Genomic DNA, 22,772 nt, shown 5'->3' with positions numbered 1-22,772 from the left:
TAACATTAGGAAACCCTGGTGGCACAGTGGTTAAGAGCTATGGCTGCTAACCAAAAGGCTGGCAGTTTGAATCCACCAGGCGCTCCTTGGAAACTCTATGGGGCAGTTCTACTATATCCTGTAGGGTCGCTATAAGTCAGAATCAACTCGATGGCAGCGGGTTTGGTTTTTTTTTAAATAATATTTGGAAATTGATATGTTAAAAAAAACAACCAGTTACTACAGCATCAGAAAATAATGAAATACTTTAAGGATGAATCAGAGGAAAGACACCCAAGACCTGTACACTGAAACCTGTAGGACATTACTGAGAGAGATCAAAGAAGGCCTAAATAAATTCCTTGATTATGGATTGCAAGACTCAATATTAAGATGGTAGTTTTCCCATCCAAACCCCAGGCCTTTTTTTTGTTGTTGTTAAGAATTTGGTAAATTGGTTTATAATTTCCATGGATTTAATTGGAAGTGAAAAGGACCTATAGCAACCTTAACAACTTTGAATAAGAAGAAAGTTGGAGAGCTAACACTACCTGGCTTCAAGAGTTCTTATACAGCTACAGCAATCAACGTATGTTGTTTTTGATAAAGATAGTTAAGTATACCAATGGAACAGGATAAAGAGTCCAGATGTAGACCCCTGCATTTATTGGACAACAGATATTTGATAAAGATACAAAGACAGTTCCGTGTAGAAAGGTCAGTCTTTTCAACAAGTGGTGCTGAACAGTTGGATGGATGCTCACGTGCAGAAAGAAGAAAGAACTCTGATTCAAACCAGGCATCATATACAAAAATTAAATAAAAATGATTCTTAGACCCAAATACCAAACTTAAAGCTATAGAACTTTCAGAACAAAACAGAAAATCATTGTGACCTTGGATTATGGCAAAGTTTTATTGCATGTGATACCAGAAGGACCATCCATAAAAGAAAAACATTTACAAATTGGATGTCATAAAAAAATGAAAAATTTTGCAAAAATTATAGAGATTAGTAGTTACCAGGGGTTAGAAATGGTGGGGTACGGAAGGATGGGGTACATAGTCTGCTCGTGGGAGATCTTTGTAGTGATGGAATAGTTCTGTATTCTGTGACCGTGGTTATATGAATCTACACGTGATAAAGTGGCAAGAATAATATGCTTTTTATCAATGTCAGTTTCCTGATTTTGATATTGTAGAATAGTTATGTAAGATGTAACCAGTGGCGGAACTGAGTGAAAAGTACATGGACCTCTCTCTACTAGCTTTGAAATGTCCTGTGAATCTATAATGATTTCAAAATAAAAAGTTAAAAATAAAATACAACCTAATATACCTCCCTTCCCCCACAAATCTCTTCTTCAGAAGAGCCTGTTAAGAGAATGAAAAGACTGGGAGAAAATGTTTGCAAAATATTTATCTGATAAAGTACTTGTAATGAACTCCCAAAATTCAGTAATGAGAAAACTAACCATCGAACAATGGGCAAAAAGATTATAACAAATACTTCGAAGAGGGTATAAAAATGGCAAAAATAAACCCATGGAAAGATGCTCAGCGTCATTAGATACTTGAAAATGAAAACTCCTGCATGCTATCAGAATATCTAAAACTTACAAGACCCGCCATCCCACGGTTTGGCAAGAATGTGGAGCTAGTTGGACTCTGAAACACAGCTTGTGGGAATATAAACTGGTACAACTACTTTGGAAAACAGTTTGGGAGTTTAAAAAAAAAAAGTTATACATACACCTACAGTATGTTCCAAATGGTTCCCTTTTCTTTGCGCCAGAGAAAATAAAACATACATCCATATAAAGCTTGTTCACGAATGTTCGCAGCAGCTTTATTTGTAATAGCTCCAAACTGAAAACAACTGAAATGCCCATTAACAGGTGGAAAAACAAATTATAGTATGTTCATACAACTGCATACTACTTAGCAATAAAAAGGAATGAACTATTGAGACATGCAGCAATGTGAATGGATCTTAGATGAATTAGACTGAGTGAAAGAAACCAGTCAAAACTTGCTTCCATTTGTGTAAAACTCTAGAAAATACAAGATAATCTCTAATATAGAAAACAGTCCAGTGATTACTTGTTTGGGAGGTAGGGCTGAGAGAGTGAGGGAGAGAGAAGATTATAAAGGGGCATGAGGAAACTTTTAGGGGTGATAGGTATGTTTCTTATAGTGTCAGGAGGAGTAACAGCATTTTCTACAAAGTTTATGAGGAACAAAGTTCAGCTTTTCAAATTATACCCACTTGAGTTATTAAAGTTTAAAGACCATTAGGCAGATGGTCTGAAACATAAAAGATAAGAGCTCATGAACCATTCTGGACAAATCTTAGCGATGTAGATTAAATGAGATGGGATGTCAGGGCACTTTTTGTTTCCTTATTTTTATTGCTTGATTTTTGAAAATAATAGACATTTATCTTTTTTAGTCAAGTGGTTCACAGGGAAGATACAAAAGTTACCACATAATAAATCATGGGTGGTGGTGTATGCCATCGAGTCAATTCCAACTTATAGCAGCAACCCTTTAGGACGCAGTAAAACTGCCCCATAGTTGCAAAGAGCGGCTGGTGGATTCGAACTGCTGACCTTTTGGTTAGCAGCCTAAGCTCTTAACCACTACGCCAGCAGGGCTCCATGGGTAGCATTATTAATATTAGACAAAATAGAATTTAAGGGATGAAACATTAACTAGAAGGAGCAGTACTTTATATTGATAAAGTATAACTGTCATGAACTGTTACATGTTTTCATAGTATCTGAAGGTGTAAAGCAAAACCTTTTCAAAATGAAAGGACGGTTTGACAGGACCACAGCCAAAGACATAGTGTCATCTCTTTTAAAATTAGGTCAAATGGAAATAAATAAGCTGTAAAATATTTAAGTAATTAATAGGCTTGGTTTTAGCTGTATAGCATTTTCTTCCTAACAAAACATTCTCCCCAAATGCTGATGGAATATACCAAAAATTGATCATGAACTCGTCACAAGAAAAATTAAATTTAGTTTAAATTTTAATTAGATACAATAATCCAATATGATATCCTTTAGCAAAATGAATGGCAATGGTATACCACATATAAAATCTGCTGGGGAATTTTGAAACTTAAATGAGTTCATTAGAAAAACAAAATTTGGACATAAATGACCTAAGCTTTCAGCTTGAGATAGAAAAATGAAAATTATAAATAAGGAATTGATAAAGAATTTATAAAGAAAAGAATTGGTCAAAATGAGAGAAGAGGGTTGGAATCAGTAAGAAAAGTGAGAGGGAGAGGGTGAAACCCATGGAGACGACTACTTGCCTGTCTGTTTAGAAGATTTGTAAGATTTAAGTATCTTGCTTTTCTGACCGTATAGGAGAAAGTTGGTAGGAGTATAATTTGTTACGACCTTCTTTAAGGGCAATTTGGCAGTACGCATTGAAATAAATAATAGTTTATAATACCTCTTGACCTAGCAGGTTCACTCTTTGGAATTTGTCCTCATAGCAATCCTATAGGGCAGAGTAGAATTGCCCCATAAGGTTTCCAAGGAGCAGTTGGTGGATTGGAACTGCCGATCATTTGGTTAGCAGCCGAGCTGTTAACCACTGTATCACCAAAGCCCTGTTTATATAAGGATGCAGGGTAGTTAGGGTGTTTATAGCAGCATTATTATTTTTTAAAATATTAGTGCTTTCAATACAAGTGTACACAGCTAAGCAGTTACCGGTTCAACGGTTTCTACACAGATTGTTCAGTAATATTGGTTACGTTATTCACGTTTTATCAACATTCTCATTATGTCCATTCTTGTTCCTTTCCAGTTAAGATCTAGTCTTACAGGCCCCCAACCTTTTCATTTATGCCTTAGAGTATTTGTTGACCATGTGGTCTCATAGACGGTTTTGGAAAAGAATGCAGTACTGAAGGGTGATGTTATTTTATGAGCTAACCTACTGTTTAGCTAAAAGGTAACTTGAGGGAATAGTTTTGATTCAAAGCTTAAAGAATATGTCAGGGTAATAATCTCAGGGATTCCTACTGTTTCAGTGGGTCCATTAAATCTGGAGTATTTGAAAATCTGAAATTCCGTTCCACATTTTTCTCCCCCCCCCCCTTTTTTTTTATCAGCTTCCATCTATTGTGGTCCTTGATCAGAAAGTTTGGTAGTGGTAGCTGGACACCATCTAGTTCTTCTGGTCTCAGGGTACAGGAGTCTGTGGATCATGTAGACAGTCAGTCCTGTAGACTGGTTTCTTTTCTCAGTCTTGGGTTTCCTTCTTTCTCTTTTACTCCAGATGAGTAGAGACCAGTAGTTGTATCTTAGATGGCTTCTCGCAAGCTTTTAAGACCCCAGATGCTACTCACTGGACTAGGATGGAGAACATAAACTTTATGAACTGTATGCCAGTTGACTGAGTTGTCACATGAGACTATGACCCTAAGTCTTCAAACCAAGAAAACTAATCCCGTGAGGTGATTGGTTGTATCTAAGAAATATCACTTTCTGTGATCTGTATCTGTAATACACACACCCATGTATATGAACACACACACACATATATTTGTTGTACCTTGGTGGCATAGTAGTTAAGAGCTAACCAAAAGGTTGGCAGTTTGAATCCACCAGATGCTCCTTGAAACCCTGTGGGGCAGTTCTACTGTCATGTAGGGTGCCTATGAGTTGGAATCGACTCGACGGCAATGGGTTTGGCTTTTTTTTTTTTTGGTTTTATTTTGTTGTTGTTAGGTGCAGTTGAGTTGGTTCTGACTCACAGCAGCCCTGCATACCACAGAAGGAAACACTGCCTTGTCTTGTCCCATGCTCACAATCGTTATGCTTGAGCCCATTGTTGCAACCACTGTGTCAATCCATCTCGTTGAGGGTCTTCCTCTTTTCTGCTGACCGTGTACTTTACTGAGCGTGATGTCCTTCTCCAGGGACCGATCCCTCCTGACAACATGTCCAAAGTATATAAGGCACAGTCTCACCATCCTTGCTTCTAAGGAGCATTCCGGTTGTTCTTCTTCCAAGACAAATTTGTTTTTTCTTTTGGCAGTCCATGGCATATTCAGTAGTCTTTGCCAACACCACAAATAAAAGGCGTCAATTCTTCTTCAGTCTTCCTTATTCATTGCCCATCTTTTTGCATGCATATGAGACGATGGAAAATACCATGGCTTAGGTCAGGTGACATCTTTGCTTTTCAACACTTTAACGAGGTCCTTTACAGCAGATTTGCCCAATGCAATGCGTTGTTTGATTCTTGACTGCTGCTTCCATGGCTGTTGATTGTGGATCCAAGTAAAATGGAATCCTTGACAACTTCAGTCTTTTCTCCGTTTATCATGATGTTGCTCATTGGTCCAGTTGTGAGGATTTTTGTTTTCTTTATGTTGATGTGTAAGCCATACTGAAGGCTGTGGTTTTTGATCTTCCTCAGTAAGTGCTTCAAATCCTTTTCACTTTCAGCAAGTGAGGTTGTGTCATCTGTACAACACAAGTCTTCCTCCAATCCTGATGCCCCATTCTTCATATAGTCCAGCTTCTTGGATTATTTGCTCAGCATACAGATCGAATAGGTATGTTGAAAGGACACAACCCTGATGCACGCCTTTCCTTACTTTAAACCACACAGTATCCCCTTGTTCTGTTTGAACAACTGCCTCTTAATCTATGTATAGGTTCCTCATGAGCACAATTAAGTGTTCTGGAATTCCCATTCTCTGCAGTGTTAGCCATAATTTGTTATGATCCACACAGTTGAATGCCTTTGCATAGTCAATAAAACACAGGTAAACATCTGGTATTCTCTGCTTTCAGCCAGGATCCATCTGACATCAGCAATGATAACCCTGGTTCTGTGTCCTCTTCCGAATCCAGCTTGAATTTCTGGCAGTTCCCTGCTGATACACTGCTGCAGCCACTTTTGAATAATCTTCTGCAAAATTTTGCTTATATGTGATATTGATGATATTGTTCGATAATTTCTGCATTTGGTTGGATTGCCTTACTTGGGAATAGGCAATATGGATCTCTTCCGGTAGGATGGCCATGTAGCTGTCTTCCAAATTTCTTGGCATAGAAAAGCGAACGCTTTCAGCGCTACATCCCTTTGTTGAAACACCTCAACTGATACTCCATCGGTGGAGCCTTGTTTTTCGCCAATGCCTTCAGTGCAGCTTGGAGTTTTTCCTTCAGTACCATCGGTTTCCTGATCATATGCTCTCTCTTCAGATGGTTGAACGTTGACAGATTCTTTTTGGTATGTTGACTCTGTGTATTCCTTTCATCTTCTTTTGATGCTTTCTGCGTCATTTAATACTTGCCCTATAGAATCCTTCACTATTGTGACTGGAGGCTTGTATTTTTTCTTTAGTTCTTTCAGCCTGAGAAATGCTGAGTATGTTCTCTTCCCTTTTGGTTTTCTATCTCTGGCGCTTTGCACATGTCATTATAATACTTTGTCTTCTCGAGCCACCCTTCAAATTCAGTTTCTTCATCTTTGGCCTCAGTGGTTGGTGTGTAAATTTGAATAATAGTCGTGTTAACCGGTCTTCCTTGTCGGTGTATAAATATTATCCTATCACTGACAGTGTTGTACTTCAGGATGGATCTTGAAATGTTCTTTTTGACGATGAATGCAGCACCATTCCTCTTCAAGTCGTCATTCCTGGCATAGTAGACCGTATGATTGTCTGATTCAAAATGGCCAATACCAGTCCATTTCAGCTCACTAATGCCTAGGATATCGATGTTTATGCATTCCATTTCATTTTTTTATGATTTCCAATTTTCCTAGATTCATACTTCGAACATTCCATATTCCAATTATTAATGGGTGTTTGCAGCTGTTTCTTCTCATTTTCTAAGATCTTTTGGGTACTCGTCATTCTTTATGGCTATGTAGTATTTCATTGTATGTATTTTCTTTATCCATTCATCCACTGATAGGTACTTAGATTGTTTTCATCTTTTTGCTATTGTGAGTAGTGCTACAATGAACCTAGGTGTGCATGTGTCTGTTTGTGTCTCTTCTGTTAGATCTCGAGGGTATATACCAAGAAGTGAAATCGGTGCATCATCAGTTAGCTCTGTTTTTTATTTTTTTAGGAATCACTACTGTTTTCCATAGCAGTTGTACCATTTTACAGTACCACCAGTAACGCATGAGGAGCACAATCTTCCCACATTTGTTGCTTTCTCTGTGTGTGTTTTTTTTCTTTCCTTGCCATTTTAGCCGAGGTGAGGGTATCTCCTTGAACTTTTGATTTCCATCTCTTTACTGGCTAATGGTTTAGAGCAAATTTTCATGTGTTTGTTGGCTGCTTGAATGCCCTCTTTGATGAAGTGTCTGTTCATGTCCTTTGCCTGTTTTTTAATTTAGGTGTCATTTTGTTGTTGAGTTGTTGAAGTTTTATATGTATTCTGGAAATTAGACCCTTATTGGAGCCCTGGTGGTACAGTAGTTAAGAGCTCGGCTGCTAAACAAAAGGTTGCCAGTTCAAATCCATGAGCTGCTCCTTGGAAACTCTAGGGGGCAGTTTTACTTTGTACTATGGGTTGTTATGAGCCGGAATTGACTTGATGGCAGGGTTGTTTTTTTTTTCCCCCCCCTTTTGGATATGTCATTCCTAAAGATTTTTTCCCAGTCTGTAGTTGTCTTTTTACTCTTTTGATGAGCGTATTTAATTTTAAGAGTTCTCCATTATCTAATTTCTTCTGTTCCTACATTTGTAGTTGTGTTTATCTACCTTTACAAAAACTTAGGTCCCATAATTTTGTCCCTATCTTTTTTTTCTAAGAACTATAAAGTTTTAGCTTTAACATATAGGTCTTTGATCCATTTTGAGTTAGTTTTTTTGTATGGTGTGAGATATTCATCCTGTTTTATTTTTCTGTGACTGGATATCCAATTTTGCCAGTATCATTTGTTGAGGAGACTCTTTCTTCCTCGTTGAATGGACTTTGACCCCTTGTCAGAAAGCAGCTGCCAATAGATGGATGGATTTATTTGTGGATTTCTGATTCTGTTCCACTGGTCTATGTATCTGTCGTCGAACCAGTGCTAGGCTCTTTTGATTAGTGTAGCTGTCACATTGTTGGGTCTATCGGTCTATTCTCAGTCCTCATCTTACTTGGCCCTTATAAGTGTGCAAACAGTATTTTAATATTTGAAGATCAGGGTTTAAAATGAACAGGATTGGTTCTTACCCTGTCCAATGCAGTTCCACAGAGGGAACCAACTGATAATAGTTTTCAACCACTTTCAGGGTAGGAACCAGGAAAAGACTTCTCCAAGGCTGAATCACTTCCCCAGGCCCAGCTGCCACCCTGCCTTCTCTGGGATTTGGATGGGAGCATGGGGATCTGGCGCCCCCTGCTGGTTACTCAGAGCCCAAAGCCGGTTTCTGCCCCTAAAGAGGTGGCACATTCCTCACCTACGTGGGGCCTGAGCTCAGGCCTGGTTTGCCTGTTCCTATTCCTGAAGTGTCTTTGAGATTGTTTTTATAGTATGTACTGATATTGGGGAACGTGGGGCCTCCTACTTTGTTCTTCTTCAGAATTGCTTCAGCTATTTGTGACCTCTTTCCTTTCCGTATAAAGTTGGTGGTTAGTTTTTCCATTTTGCTAAAGAATGTTGTTGGAATTTGGATTGAGACTCCCTAGCATCAATAGATTGCTTTTAGATTAGATAGTATTCACATTTAAAAAATATTACATCGTCTTGTCCACGAACACTGAATGCCCTTCCATTGATGTAAGTGTCTTTTACTCTCTTGAAGTAGTACTTTATAACTTTCATTGTATAAGTCGTTTACATCCCTGGTTTATTCCTAAGTATTTTATCTTTTTTGGTGTTATTGTAAATGGTGTTGTTTCCTTGATTTCCTTTTCAGATTTTACCTTGTTAGTGTAAAGGAACTCAACTGATTTTTTTGTATGAATCTTCTATCCTGAAACATTGCTAAATTTGTTAGATTCAGCAGCATTTTTGTGGAGTCTTTGGGATTTTTCATGTATAGGATCATGTCATCTGCGAAGAGAGATAGTTTTACTTGCTGCTTTCCAATTTGGGTACCTTTTATTTTCTTTCTTGCCTTATTGCTCTGGCTAGAACTTCCAGTACAATATGGAATATGCGTGGTGACAGTGGGCATCCTTGTCTCATTCTCATTCTCAACGGGAAGGCTTTCAGTCTTTATCTATTAAGTATAATGCTGGCTTTTGGTTTTCCATATATGCCCTTAATTATGTTGAGGGATTTCCTTTCTGTTCATATTTTGCTGAGAGTTTTTGTCCGGAAAGGGTGTTGGATTCTATCAAATGCATTTTCTGCATCAATAAGATGATCATGTGGTTTTTTTCTTTTATTTATGTGGTGAATTTGATTGATTCATTTTTCAAATGTTGAACCCCCCTTGCATTCCTGGTATGAATCTCACTTGGTAATGGTGTATAATTTGCTTAATATGTTGTTGAATTCTGTTTGCTAGAATTTTGTTGAGATTTTTTTTTTTCTCTGTATTCATGGGGGATATGGGTCTGTAATCTTCTTTTCTTGTAATGTCTTTACCTGCTTTGGTATCAGGGTGATGCTGGCTTTATAGGATTAGTTAGAGAATATTCCTTCTTCTTCTGTGTTTCGGAAGAGATCGAGTAGGATTGGTGTGAGCTCTTTTATGAATAGTTAATGGTTAATTCCCCATGTGGGCCAGGGCTTCTTTTTTTGTCAGGACTTTTTTTGATGACATCTTCAGTTTCTTCTTTTGTTATGAGTTTGTTCAGGTTTTCTACTTTTATTTGTGTTAGTTTAGGTAGGTAGTGGTTTTCTAGGAATTTGTCCGTTTCATTTAGGTTTTCACATTTTCAGAATTCGATTTTTTATAGTATTCTGTTATGATCCTCTTTATATCAGTTGTAATATCTCTAATTTCATTTTTTAGTCTTGGTTATTTGCTTCTTCTAATTTTTTTTTTTTGTCAGTCTAGCCAGTGGTTTGTCTTCTTATTAATCTTTTCAAAGAACCAACTTTTGATCTTGTCGATTCTGTTGTTCTTCTGTTATATTTATTTCTGCTCTGATCTTTATTATGCCCTTTTTTTCTGGTAGCTTTGGTCTTCTTTTGCTCTTCCTTTTCTGTTTGTTCAAGTTGTTGGGGTAAGTTACTGATTTTGGATCTTCTTTTTTAATGTAGGCATTTATTGCTGCGTTAATAATAAATAATAAATTTGCTGAGCACTGCTTTTTTTACATCCCAAAGATATTGGTATACTTTGTTTTCATTTTGGTTTGATTGTACATATTTTTGAATTTTTCTTATGATTTTTCTGTGACACAATAGCTTTTTAGTAGCGTCTTATTTAGCTTTCATGTATTTTTTTTCCGTATTCTTAACTGTTACTGATTTCTAGCTTCATACTATTATAGTCAGAGAAGACGCTTTGTATGATTTCAATTTTTAAAGATTTATTGAGATTTGTTTTGGACCCAAGATATGGTCTCTTCTGGAGAATGGGCCGTGTGCATTGGAGAAGGGCGTGTATCCTGTGTATGTATTTTAGGTCCATTTGGTTAATAGTGTTATTCAGGTCTGTATTTCTGTATTAATTTTCTTTCTAGTTGGTCTGCCCATCATCAAAAGTGGTGTATTAAGGTCGTCTACCGTTATTGTAAATCTGTGTATTTTTTTCATTAGAGTTTGCATTATAAAATTAGGGGCTCTGATGTTGAGCGTGTAAATATTTATAATTATATTATCTTCTTGGTGAATTGAACCTTTTATTATTATATAATGTCCTTCTTTGTCTCTTATAACTTTTGACTTGAAGTCTGTTCTGTCAGATATTGCCACTCCTGCTCTCTTTTGGCTTCTGGCTACTGTGTGCTTGGTGTATTTTTTTTCCATCCTTTGACTTTTAACCTATTCATGCGTTTGTGCGTAAGGTGTGTCTCTTACAGACAACGTATGTATGGGTCATGTTTTTTTTATCCATTCTGCCATTGTCTGTCTCTTGACTGAAACATTTAATCCATTTATATTCAGTGTAATTATTGATAGGGAAAGATTTAGTATAGCCATTTTGTTATACTTTTTTGTGATGCTAATGGTTTCTTTATTCTTTACTTTCTGTGCTGAGTTCTTTTTATGTAGATTTTTTCCTTTCACATATTATTTTTGGTTTTGTGTTTATTGAGTCTTTTTGTTTTTATTCTTTATCTTGATGAGTAGATTTATTAATTTTCTTTGTGTTTACCATGAGGTTTACATATAATATTCTACATTTAAAACAATCTGCTGGATCTTGAAACACCTTAAATTTCTCAACATGTGGAAATCGTATATCTACACCATTCATTCCCCCTTTTGTTTAGATGTTTTCGTTGATTACAACCTTGTATCTCGGATTCCCTGTAATCAGTTTTTAACTCTATTTTACCTTTATATATATTTAGTTGACTGTCATGGTGTTTACCTGTGGTTGTTGGGTGATGTCATTGGTTTTCTTTCTGAAGAACTCCCTTTGGTATTTCTTGTAGGGTTTGTCTGGTTGTTACAAATTCCCTTAATTTCTGTTTTATCTGGTAATATCCTAATTTTGCCCTCATTTTTGAATGACAGTTTTGCTGAGTATACAATTCTTGGTTGTCTGTTCTTTTCTTTCAGGACTTTGTATATGTCATCCTATTGTCTTCTTGCCTGTGTAGTTTCTAATGAGAAATCAGCAGTTAATTTTACTGAGACCCCTTTGTAGGTGATATTTTGCTTTTCTAAAATTGCTCTCAAGATTCTTTCTTTGTCTTTGAATCTGGAAATTTTGATTATGATATGTCTTGGTGAATTTCTCTTGAGGTCTATCCTATATGGAGTTCATTGAGCTTCTTAGATGAAAATCTTCTTTTCTTTCATGACATTTTGGATGTTTTCTGCCATTATTTATTCTAAACTTCTCTTTGTACCTATTTTCACTCTCTTCCCCCCTTGGAATTGCTAATATGCATATATTATTCCTTTTGATGATATTCACAAAACTCGTAGGCTTTCTTTTTAAAAAAGATTTTATTGTGCTTTAGGTAAAACTTTACAGCTCAAGTTAATTTCTTGTCCAGCTCCTTCCTGTCCCTTCATGCCTTCTCATCGTGCTTTTGGACAGGAATTGACCATTTGGTCTCATATGTTTGATTGAGCTAAGAAGCACATTCCTCACGTGTTATTTTTTGTTTTATAGGCTTATCTACTCTTTGAAAAGTGAGCTTCGGGAATGGTTTCAGTCCTGGGTTAGCAGAGTGCCTGGGGGCTATAATCTTGTGGGTAGCTCCAGCCTCTGAAAGATCAGTAAGTCTGGTCTTTTTTCATGAATTCGAATCCTGTTCTACATTTTTCTCCTGCTCTGTCTGGGACTGTCTGTCATGATCCCTGTCAGAGCAGTTGTTGATAGTAGCTGGGCACCATCTAGTTCTTCATGTTTCAGGCTGGTGTAGTCTCTGTTTCACTAGGTCCTTTAGTCCTTTGGGCTAATATTTTCCTGTGTCTTTAGTTTTTTTCATTCTCCTTTGCTATGGATGGGATGGGACCAATAGATGTATCTTAGATGGCCGCTCACGAGCTTTTAAGACCCCCAGGTGCTGCTTACCAAAGCGGGATGTAGAACATTTTTTTATGAACTATGTTATGCCAGTTGACGTAGAAGTCCCCCAAGACTATGGTCCCCAGCAGCTAACCCCAGCTACTCAGTCCCTCAGAGTGTTTGGATGTGTCTAGGAAACTTCAGTGCTTTTGCTTTGGTCCAGTTGGGCAGACTTCCCCTATATTGTGTGTCGTCCTTCCCTTGGCCTAAGTTGACACTTGTCTATTATCTATTTAGTGATTTCCTCTCCCTACCCCCTCCCCACCCCCATAACCATCAAATAATGTTTTTTCTACGTGTAAACCTTTTCCTGAGTTCTTATAATAGTGGTCTCATACAGTGTTTGTACTTTTGTGACTGACTTATTTCTGTCAGCATAATGGCCTCCAGATTCATCCATGTTGTGAGATGTTTTGCGGATCATCATTGCTCTTTATTGTTGCATAGCATTCCATTTTTCATATGTACCATAGTTTGTTTACTCACTCATCTGTTGGGCATTTAGGCTGTTTCTATCTTTTTGCCATTGTGAATAGTCCTGCAGTGAACATTGGTGTGCATATGTCTATTAGTATGATGGCTTTTATTTCTCCAGGATATATTCCTAGGAGTAGGGTTGCTGGATCTTACAGTATTTCTATTTTTAGCTCTTTAAGGAAGCACTATATTGTTGTCCAAAGTGGTTGTACCATTTTACATTCTCACTAGCAGTGCGTAAGTGTTCGCATCTCTCCACAGCCTCTCCAACATTTGTTATTTTCTGTTTTTTGGATTAGCGCTGCCAGTATTGTCGGGGTGAGATGGTATCTTAATGTAATTTTGATTTGGATTTCTCTAATGGCTAGTGGGAAACCCTGGTGGTGTAGTGGTTAAGTGCTATGGCTGCTAACCAAAGGGTTGGCAGTCTGAATCCACCAGGCGCTCCTTGGAAACTCTGTGGGGCAGTTCTACTCTGTCCTGTAGGGTCGCTATGAGTCGGAATTGACTCGATGGCACTGGGTTTTTCCGGGTTAATGGCTAGTGATCATGAGCATTTCCTCATATGTCTGTTATCCTCCTGAACATTTTCTTTGGTGAAGTGTCTGTTCACAACCTTTGCCCATTTTTTATTTATTGAAATCTTTTTATTTTTTATTGAACTTCAGATGAAGATTTACAGAACAAACTAGCTTCTCATCAGTTAGTACACACATTGTTCTTATGAGCTTTCCTGTTCGCTCCTATTTTCCAGTCCCTGCCCCAGGGCTTGTTCGCCCCTTTAGTCTTGTTTTGTTCCATGGGTCTGTTCAATCTTTGGCTGAAGGGTGAACCTCAGGAGTGGCCTCATTACTGAGCCGAAAGGGTGTCCGGGGTCCATACTCCCAGGGTTTCTCCAGACTCTGTCAGGCCAGCAAGTCTGGCCTTTCTTTTTGAGTCAGAATTTTGTTCTACATTTTTCTCCGGCTCTGTCAGGGACCCTGTATTGTGATCCCCGTCAGGGCAGTCAGTGATGGTAGCCAGACACCATCTCATTGTACTGGACTCAGCCTGGTGGAGGCCGTGGCAGATGTGCTCCATTAGTCCTTTGGACTAATCTTTCCCTTATGTCTTTAGCTTTCTTCATTCATCCTTGCTCGCGAAGGGGTGAGACCAATGGAATGTCCTAGATGGCCACTCACAGGCTTTTAAGACACCAGACGCCCCTCACCAAAGTAGAATGTAGAACATTTTCTTTATAAACTCTGCTATGCCAATTGAGCTAGATGTTCCCTGAGACCATGGTCCCCACAGCCCTTAACCCAGCAGTTCAGTCCATCAGGGAGTTTGGGTGTGTCTATGGAGCTACCATGGCCCTGCCTTGTATAGGCTATGCTGGCTTCCCCAGTATTTTGTACTGTCTTACTCTTCATCTCAGTTACTACTTATCTATTGTCTATTAAGTGTTTTTCCATCCCCACGCCTTCCTGTAACCATCAAAGATTATTTCTTTTTGTATGTAAACATTTTCATGAGTTTTATAGTAGTTGTCTCATACAATATTTGTCCTTTTGTGGTTGACTTATTTCACTCAGCATAATGTCCTCCAGGTGCATCCGTGTTATGTGATGCTTCACAGATTCATCGTTGTTCTTTATCATTGTGTAATAGTCCATTGTGTGTATGTACCACAGTTATCCATTCATCTGTTGATGGGCATCTAGGTTGTTTCCACCTTTTTGCTATTGTGAACAATGCTGCAGTGAACATGGGTGTACATATATCTATTCGTGTGATGGCTCATTTCTCTAGGATATATTCCTAGGAGTGGGATTGCTGGATCATATGGTATTTCTATTTCCAGCTTTCTAAGGAAGCACCGTTTCATTCTCTAAAATGATTGTATCATTTTGCATCCCCACCAGCAGTGCGTGTGAGTCCTGATCTCCCTGCAGCCTTTCCAACATTTTTTATTTTCTGTTTTATTGATTTGTGCCAGTAATGCCAGGATGAGGTGGTAGCTCATTGTGGTTTTGATTTGCATTTCTCTAATGGCTAGAGATTGTGAGCATTACCTCATGTGTCTGTCGGCTACTTGAATGTCTTCTTTGGTGAAGTGTCTGTTCATTTCCTTTGCCCATTTTTTAATTGGATTATTTGTTTTTTTGTTGTAGAGGTATTGGATTTTCTTGTAGATTTTAGAGATTAGACCTTTCTCTGATTTGTAATAGCCAAAATTTTTTTCCCCAGTCTTCTTACTTTTTTGGTGAAGTCTTTTGATGAGCATAAGCATTTAATTTTTAGAAGATCCCAGTTACCTAGCTTATCCTCTAGAGCTTGTGTGTTGTTGGTTATGATTTGTATCCTGTTAGTACCAGGTATTAGGGCCTCTAGCGTTGATCCTATTTTTTCTTCTGTGAACTTCATAGTTTTGGGCTTTATATTTAGGCCTTTGATCCATTTCTTTGCCCACTTTTTAATTATTTGTCTTTTTGTTATTGAGGTATTACAGTATCTTGCAGATTTTAGAGATTAGACTCTTGTCAGGTATGTCATAGCCAATTTTTTTCCCCAATATTTTTACTCTTTTGATGAAGTTTTTTGATGAACATAAGTGTTTAATTTTTAGTAGCTTCCAGATATCTAGAGTCCTGGTGATTTATTGTTTAAGAGCTACAGCTGCTAACCAGAAGATCTGTACTCCTAATCACCAGCTGCTCCTTGGAAATCCTATGGGGCAGTTCTACTTTCTCTTCTGGCGTTTGTACATTGTTACTTATGGTTTGTATCCTATTTATGCCATGTCTTAGGCCTCCTATTTTTTATTCCATGATCATTATCATTTTAGATTTTATATTTAAGTCTGTTAGTTTTTGTGTATGGTATGAGGTATGGATCTTATTTCATTGTTTTACAGATGGATATCCAGTTATGCCAGCGCCATTTGTTAAAGAGACTGTCTTTTCCCCATTTAACGGACTTTGGGCCTTTATCAAACAGCAACTGCTCATGGTGGATGAATTTATGTTTGGGTTCTCAATTCTGTTCCACTGGTGTGTTTGTTGTTGACCAGTACCATGCTACTTTGGCTACATAATAGGCTCTGAAACCAGGTAGTGTGAGACCTCCCACTTTGTTGTTCTTCATCAGTAATGCTTTACTTTTCTGGGTGCTTTTCCGTTTCTGTATAAAGTTGATGATTTTTTTCTCCCTCTTGTTAAGAATGCTCTTAGAATTTGGAATGGGATTGCATTGTCTGTGTAGATCACTTCGGGTAGAATTGACGTAGGTCTCCTGTTTTCTTGCAGTAGTGTTTTGTTGTTTTCTTTGAACTTGTAGGCTTTCTTCTTTCTTCAGTCTTTTTTTCTGTTTTTTCTCATACTGAGTTATTTCAAAGGTGTTGTCTTCTATTTTGCTGATTCTTCCTCCCATTGATTCAATTCTCTTCCTGGGTCCTTCCATTAAGTGGTTTAGCCACATTATTTTTAATTGCAAAAAATTGCTGACAGTATAAATCTCATGTCGTGGAGCGTTATGTAGCCCTTAAAAAGAATGAAAGAGAGCTGCGTGCTTGGCATGAACTGACAAAGCAAGTTGTGTACAGTTAAGTGCAGTACATTTTATATTTTTCAGTTATTTTAAATATTTTTAATTATTTTAATTATTGTGTGTTATATGATACATAGGGTCAGTATGAGTCAGAACTGACTCTATGGCAACGGGTTTATACTATATATGTATGTAGTATATATGTATAATTTATTCATAGTACGTGTATCAAATGTGTTGAATTGAATAGGTCTTGGGAAGAGACCTGAAGACCTGTTCTTCAAAAAAGGTTTTTCAGGAATTCTGATGCCAATCCAGGTTTGAGAATCATTGAGATGGATGGTAGATTGCCTCGAGTAAAATACCTTTTGCTTTTTCATTCCTCTAGGGCCTGGAAATTTACACTCCAGGATTCCAGGACAAATACAGTAAGTTAGTTGCATGTTGGTGATATGCTAATGGCAATCAATAATGTTTTCATGTAGTCTTCATGTAACAGAATAGGAATTTGGGACAGGGAACTGGGAAAGATCTGTGGTTTTTGTTCATCCAGCCATGGATGGTTAGGCAGAGCTGAGCAGAGAACCCTTCACTGACAGTACCAAGCTGGATTTGCCAAACAGTTTGTCGGGAGGAGCCATTCTCACACAGGTATGCTGGTTCCAGTGTTGTGTTCTAGAAGTGTTTGTATCTCACTAAACTTTGCAACACTTTGAATTCTGCTGTGGTTTGTAGTGAAGGCTCAGAAAAAGGGCTAACTAAAAAAAAAAAAAAAAAAAATTGCCATTGAGTGTATTCTGACTCATAGTGACCCTAAAGGACAGAGTAGAACTGCCCCATAGGGATTTAAAGGCCATAACCTTTACGGAAGTAGATTGCCACATCTTTCTCCTGAGGAGTGGCTGGTAGGTTTGAACTGTTGACTTTTTGGCTAGCAGCTGAGTGCTTGACCATTGTGCTACCTGGGCTCTTAGAAAAGGACTCCAGGGTTTTTTGTATGCGTAGCATCTTATTCTTGTGAAATAAATATTTTTGAGACTTGTAAAAATTTTTTTTTTTTTTTATTCTCTCTAGTCCTGCTTTTGACTTCAGGTCACTGAGACAGTAAACCCCAGTTGCAGAGGCTAATAATGATTTCTTTGCGGCTTTCAGGGAATCAAGGCAGAATTGCCTCCGTGGTCAACATTTTCATTCTTCAGAATTATTTTTCCCTTTATATCTTTGGTAGGAAAAGAAAAAAATTGTAGCAACAAAAGAATTTGCATTTTTGAGAAAAGAAAGTAAAAAAGCATAATACTCAAATGCCAGTGTTTCCCACTCGGTAGACCAAGACTTATTACTCTCCAGCTCCAGTGACCTTTTCTTTCATGCAGATCCCCTTCTTGGATGAAATTGGTATTAATGATCCATATAGTTAGAGGTGAGCTCCCAAGACTTTTTTTTTAATGGAGATTTTTTTAAAAAAGACATTAAGTGTGCTTCTTTTCCATTGGTTAGTAATTTATTGAAGGGATTTTTTTACCTTTTATTTAATCAGCTTTTGTTAGTTAAAATATTCTCTTCTGCAAGACGTTACCTTGTCTATTTTTTTTTAATTGTGGTGGACATATAGGTAACAAACATGTGCCATTTCAACAATACATGTACAGTTCAGTGACATTAAATATGTTCAACATTTTTTTTCTGTAATGTAAATAACAAGACTGTCTAGAACATATCCCTGACTGCTCCATTTCAGATTGTAGGATTTTCATTTGTGAACAGAACTGTTGTTGAGAGTGGTCTAACATCCTTTAAAAGACGTTGAGTAACAGTGGTAGCAAGACAGGCAATCCTGGGCAGCGAGAGTTCTAGCCATCCTGGGGTCCAAAGCAACCCTGAATTCAGAGGACACCAGAGTGGTATTAGAGGCTTCATTGTATTAGTGGGAGTTTTTCTTCCACCTTTCACTACTTCTAAGAGAGCTGTTATATTTGCTGTTGGAAGATTAAGCTCTATGTTCTTTAATTTTTTATTTGCTAAATAAAAAGGAAGTATACATCACGTCTTTGAACCTATAGTTGCTGTGTGGCAGCTCACCTCTCATAATTTCTCTCCTGTCTCATACAGGCTTATGCTGGCTCAGAAGTCATATACAATGAAATGTCTGTGACTTCATCTCCACCTCCTTACACAGCCTGTGCTGCACCAACCCCTGAGGTAGGGAAGACATCTGGGTGTCCCGATCCACATGAGGGAAAATTGAGGCCTTTCTGCTGCTGCTGTTCTTTTTACCTTGAGCCAGCATCAGAAATTAGCAGTGTTCTCTAAAGCCCTTTCTTCTTTAGAGATTTTTTCCTTATAATCTTTTGCTTTAATGAAATAAACTGTTTTATACTCTTGTTTATGTTCAGCACATTTTACTTTTAAGATAGACTTAAAAATGAATCATGTTAATGATAATTGCTTTGGATAATGAGATTTTGATGATTTATAGTTTATACTTTTTGAATTCTCTTTATAATCAGAAAAAATGCAGTTTTTATTGCAGAAAATCAACCTTTAAAAAATTATATGCCATATTCAACCAAACAGTAAAATAAACAATAACACTCAAGAGGGACATGCTTCTTAGAACAATCAATTATATGAGATTAGAAGGGCAACATTTGTCCAAAAGCAAAGATGAGAAGGCAGGAAGGGGTAAAAAACCAGGATGAAAGGAAACAGGGAACGTAGGACCGAAATGGGGAGAGTGCTGACATGTTGTGGGGAATGAAGCCAATGACATGCAGTACTTTATGTACAGACTATGGAATAGGAAGCTAAGTTGCTCTGTAAACTTTCCCCTAAAGCACAATAAAAACAAACAAAAAAAGGTACCAGAAAATGGCCATGAAATTAAATCCAGTCTAAAAGCCTAAGGTTAAAAAGTTGTCAGGGCCACCCTTTTCATGGGTGTATAAGTGATCAATTATGACGTTAATGAACTTGGAGCCAAGAGACCTTGATTTCAAGTCCTTGCCTTGGGCAAGTCGCTGAAGTTCTCTGAGTCCCAGTCTACACATTGTAAAATAGGGTTATCTGCCCAACTTACCTCAAAAGATTATTTTAAGAATCATATGCATGGACTTGAGCAATTATTTAAAAATTTATATACCATATATCTTGGAGTGGCTTCTACTTAGAGGTGCCAGTTATCCAGTGCCGTGTAGAAAAGTCTCTGTTATGTGAGGCTTCCTGCTTTGTTTTTAACGTTTAATTTTGAAATAATTATATATTCACAGGAAGTAAAGATAGCGTAGGAAGATCCCATGTACTCTTCACCCAGTTTCCTCAATTGTTGCATCTTAGATAATATCCAAAGCAGGAATTTGAAATTGGTAACACGTTTGTGTTTAGTTCTGTGTCATTTTATCACATGAGTACATCTGTGTGTACTCACCGCAATTATGACATAGAATTGTTTCATCGAGACTTCCCTCCTACTAAGAGCTTTTATAGGCTCACCCTCTATCCCTATCCCTAACCTCTGCGAACCACTAATCTGTGCTCCATCTTATAATTTTATCATTTCAACAATGTTGTATAAATGGAATCTAACAGCATGTGACATTTTGAGTTTGGCCCGTTTTCACCCATCATAATGCCGTAGAGGAAACCCTGGTGGTGTAGTGGTTAAGTGCTACGGCTGCTAACCAAAGGGTTGGCAGTTTGAATCCGCCAGGTGCTCCTTGGAAACTCTGTGGGGCAGTTCTACTCTGTCCTATAGGGTCGCTATGAGTCGGAATCGACTCGACGGCACCGGCTTTGTTCTTTTTTTTTTTTTGGTTTTAACGCCTTTGAGATTCATCCAAGTTGTTTCAAGTATCAATAGGTCTGTTTCTTTTTATTGCTGAGTAGTAAGTATGCCATGCTATAGATGTATTGCGCTATGTTTATGCATTCACTTTTTGAGGGATATTTTGGTTGTTTCCAGTTTTGGGCTATTACCAATAAATCTTCTATGAAAATTATATTCAGGTTGTTGGACAAACATAAGGTTTTGTTTCCCTGGAATAAGTGTCTGAAAGTGTAATTACTGGGTGGTATGGTAAAAAAAAAAAAAAAATTTTTTTTTTTTTTTTTTTTTTTTATGGTAAGAAACCCTGGTGGCGTAGTGGTTAAGTGCTATGGCTGCTGACCAAAAGTTCAGCAGTTTGAATCCACCAGGCGTTCCTTGGAAACCCTGTGGAGCAGTTCTCCTCTGTCCTGTAGGGTCACTAGGAGTCAGAATTGACTCAACGGCAGTGGGTTTGGCTTTTTTGGTTATGGTAAGGGTATGTTTATATTTTTAAAAAGCTGACAAAAAAAACTTACTAGAGTGACTACCATTTTACTTTGCTGCCAGTAGTGTGTGAGTCACCCAGTTTCATTGCATCCTCAATAATGTTTGGTGGTATCCTTATTTTTTATTTTAGTTGCTTTAATAGGTATATAGTGATATCTCATTGTGGTCTTAATTTGCATTTTCCTAATGGCTACTGCCCCCATGTGTCCATCAGTTTGTCGTACTGTGGGGGCTTGTGTGTTGCTATGATGCTGGAAGCTATGCCACCAGTGTTCAGACACTAGGAGGATTATCCATGACGGACAGGTTTCAGCTGAGCTTCTAGATTAAGACAGACTAGGAGGTAGGACCTGGCAGTGTACTTCTGAAAAGAATTAACTGGTGAAAACCCTATGAATAGCAGCGGAACATTGTCTGATATAGCGTTGGAAGATGACCCCCCCAGATTGGAAGGTACTCAAAAGACAGCTGGGGAAGAGCTGCCTCCTCAAAGTAGAGTCGACTTTAATGACATGGATGGAGTCAAGCTTTCGGGACCTCCATTTGCTGATGTGGGACGACTCAAAATGAGAAGAAACAGCTTCAAATATCCATTAATAATTGGAACCTGGAATGTACGAAGTATGAATCTAGGAAAATTAGAAATCATAAAAAATGAAATGGAATGCATAAACATTGATATCCTAGGCATTAGTGAGCTGAAATGAACTGGTATTGACCATTTTGAATCGAGCAATCATATGCTCTGTTATGCCAGGGGTGACAACTTGAAGAGGAATAGCATTGTATTCATAGTCAAAAAGATCGTTTCAAGATCTGCCCTGAAGTACAGCGCTGTCAGTGATAGGATAATATCCATACGCCTACAAGGAAGACCAGTTAATATGACTATTATTCAAATTTACACACCAACCACACCAAAGATGAAGAAATTGAAGATTTTTTACCAGCTTCCGCAGTCTGAAATTGATTGAACATGCAATCAGGGTGCATTGATAATTACTGGTGATTGGATTGCGAAAGTTGGAAACAAAGAAATAGGCTTGGTAGTTGAAAAATATGGTCTTGGTGATAGAAACAACGCTGGAGATCGCATGATCGAATTTTGCAAGACCAACAATTTCTTCATTGCAAATAACCTTTTTTCACCAACATAAATGGCAACTATACACATGGACCTCGCCAGATGGAATTCACAGGAATCAAATTGACTACATCTGTGGAAAGAGATGATGGGGAAGGTCAATATTAGTCAGAACAAGACCAGGGGCCGACTGTGGAACAGACCATCAGTTGCTCATATGCAAGCTCAAATTGAAGCTGAAGAAAATTAGAGCAAGTTTACAAGAGCCAAAGCATGACCTTGAGTATATCCCACCTGAATTTAGAGACCATCTCGAGAATAGATTTGATGTGTTGAACGCTAATGACCAAAGACTAGACGAGTTGTGGAATGACATCAAGGACATCATCTATGAAGAAAGCAAGAGATCATTAAAAAAAAACAAGAAAGGAAGAAAAGACCAAAATGGATGTCAGAAGAGACTCTGAAACTTGCTCTTGAATATTGAGCAGCTAAAGCAAAAAGAAGAAATGGTAAAGTAAAAGCACTGAACAGAAGATTTCAAAAGGTGGCTTGAGAAGACAAAGTAGAGTATTATAATGACATGTGCAAAGAGCTGGAGATAGAAAACCAAAAGGGAAGAACACACTTAGCATTTCTCAAGCTGAAAGAACTAAAGAAAAAACTCAGGTCTCAAGTTGCAATAGTGAAGGATTTTATGGGGAAATATTAAATGACTCAGGAAGCATTGGAAGAAGATGGAAGGAATACACAGTCAT

At 37.8% G+C, this 22,772-nt stretch overlaps 1 protein-coding gene across 2 annotated transcripts in view; it reads left to right on the top strand.

Annotated features, from left to right (window-relative positions):
• PLEKHB2 (pleckstrin homology domain containing B2) overlaps nucleotides 1–22,772 on the top strand; it is a 76,275-nt gene that overhangs the window by 38,872 nt on the left and 14,631 nt on the right. For both annotated transcript variants that reach the window (XM_049889137.1, XM_049889136.1), the window contains exons 5-6: nucleotides 17,010–17,049; nucleotides 18,731–18,820. In XM_049889137.1, the coding sequence (XP_049745094.1) occupies nucleotides 17,010–17,049; nucleotides 18,731–18,820 (130 nt within the window). The remainder of the gene's footprint in view (nucleotides 1–17,009; nucleotides 17,050–18,730; nucleotides 18,821–22,772) is intronic.

This window comes from Elephas maximus, chromosome 6, assembly GCF_024166365.1.
Source record: "Elephas maximus indicus isolate mEleMax1 chromosome 6, mEleMax1 primary haplotype, whole genome shotgun sequence".
NCBI classification, from domain to species: domain Eukaryota; kingdom Metazoa; phylum Chordata; class Mammalia; order Proboscidea; family Elephantidae; genus Elephas; species Elephas maximus.
The sequence above is the reverse complement of the archived record's forward strand: the minus strand, read 5'-3'. Positions and strand labels throughout refer to the sequence as shown.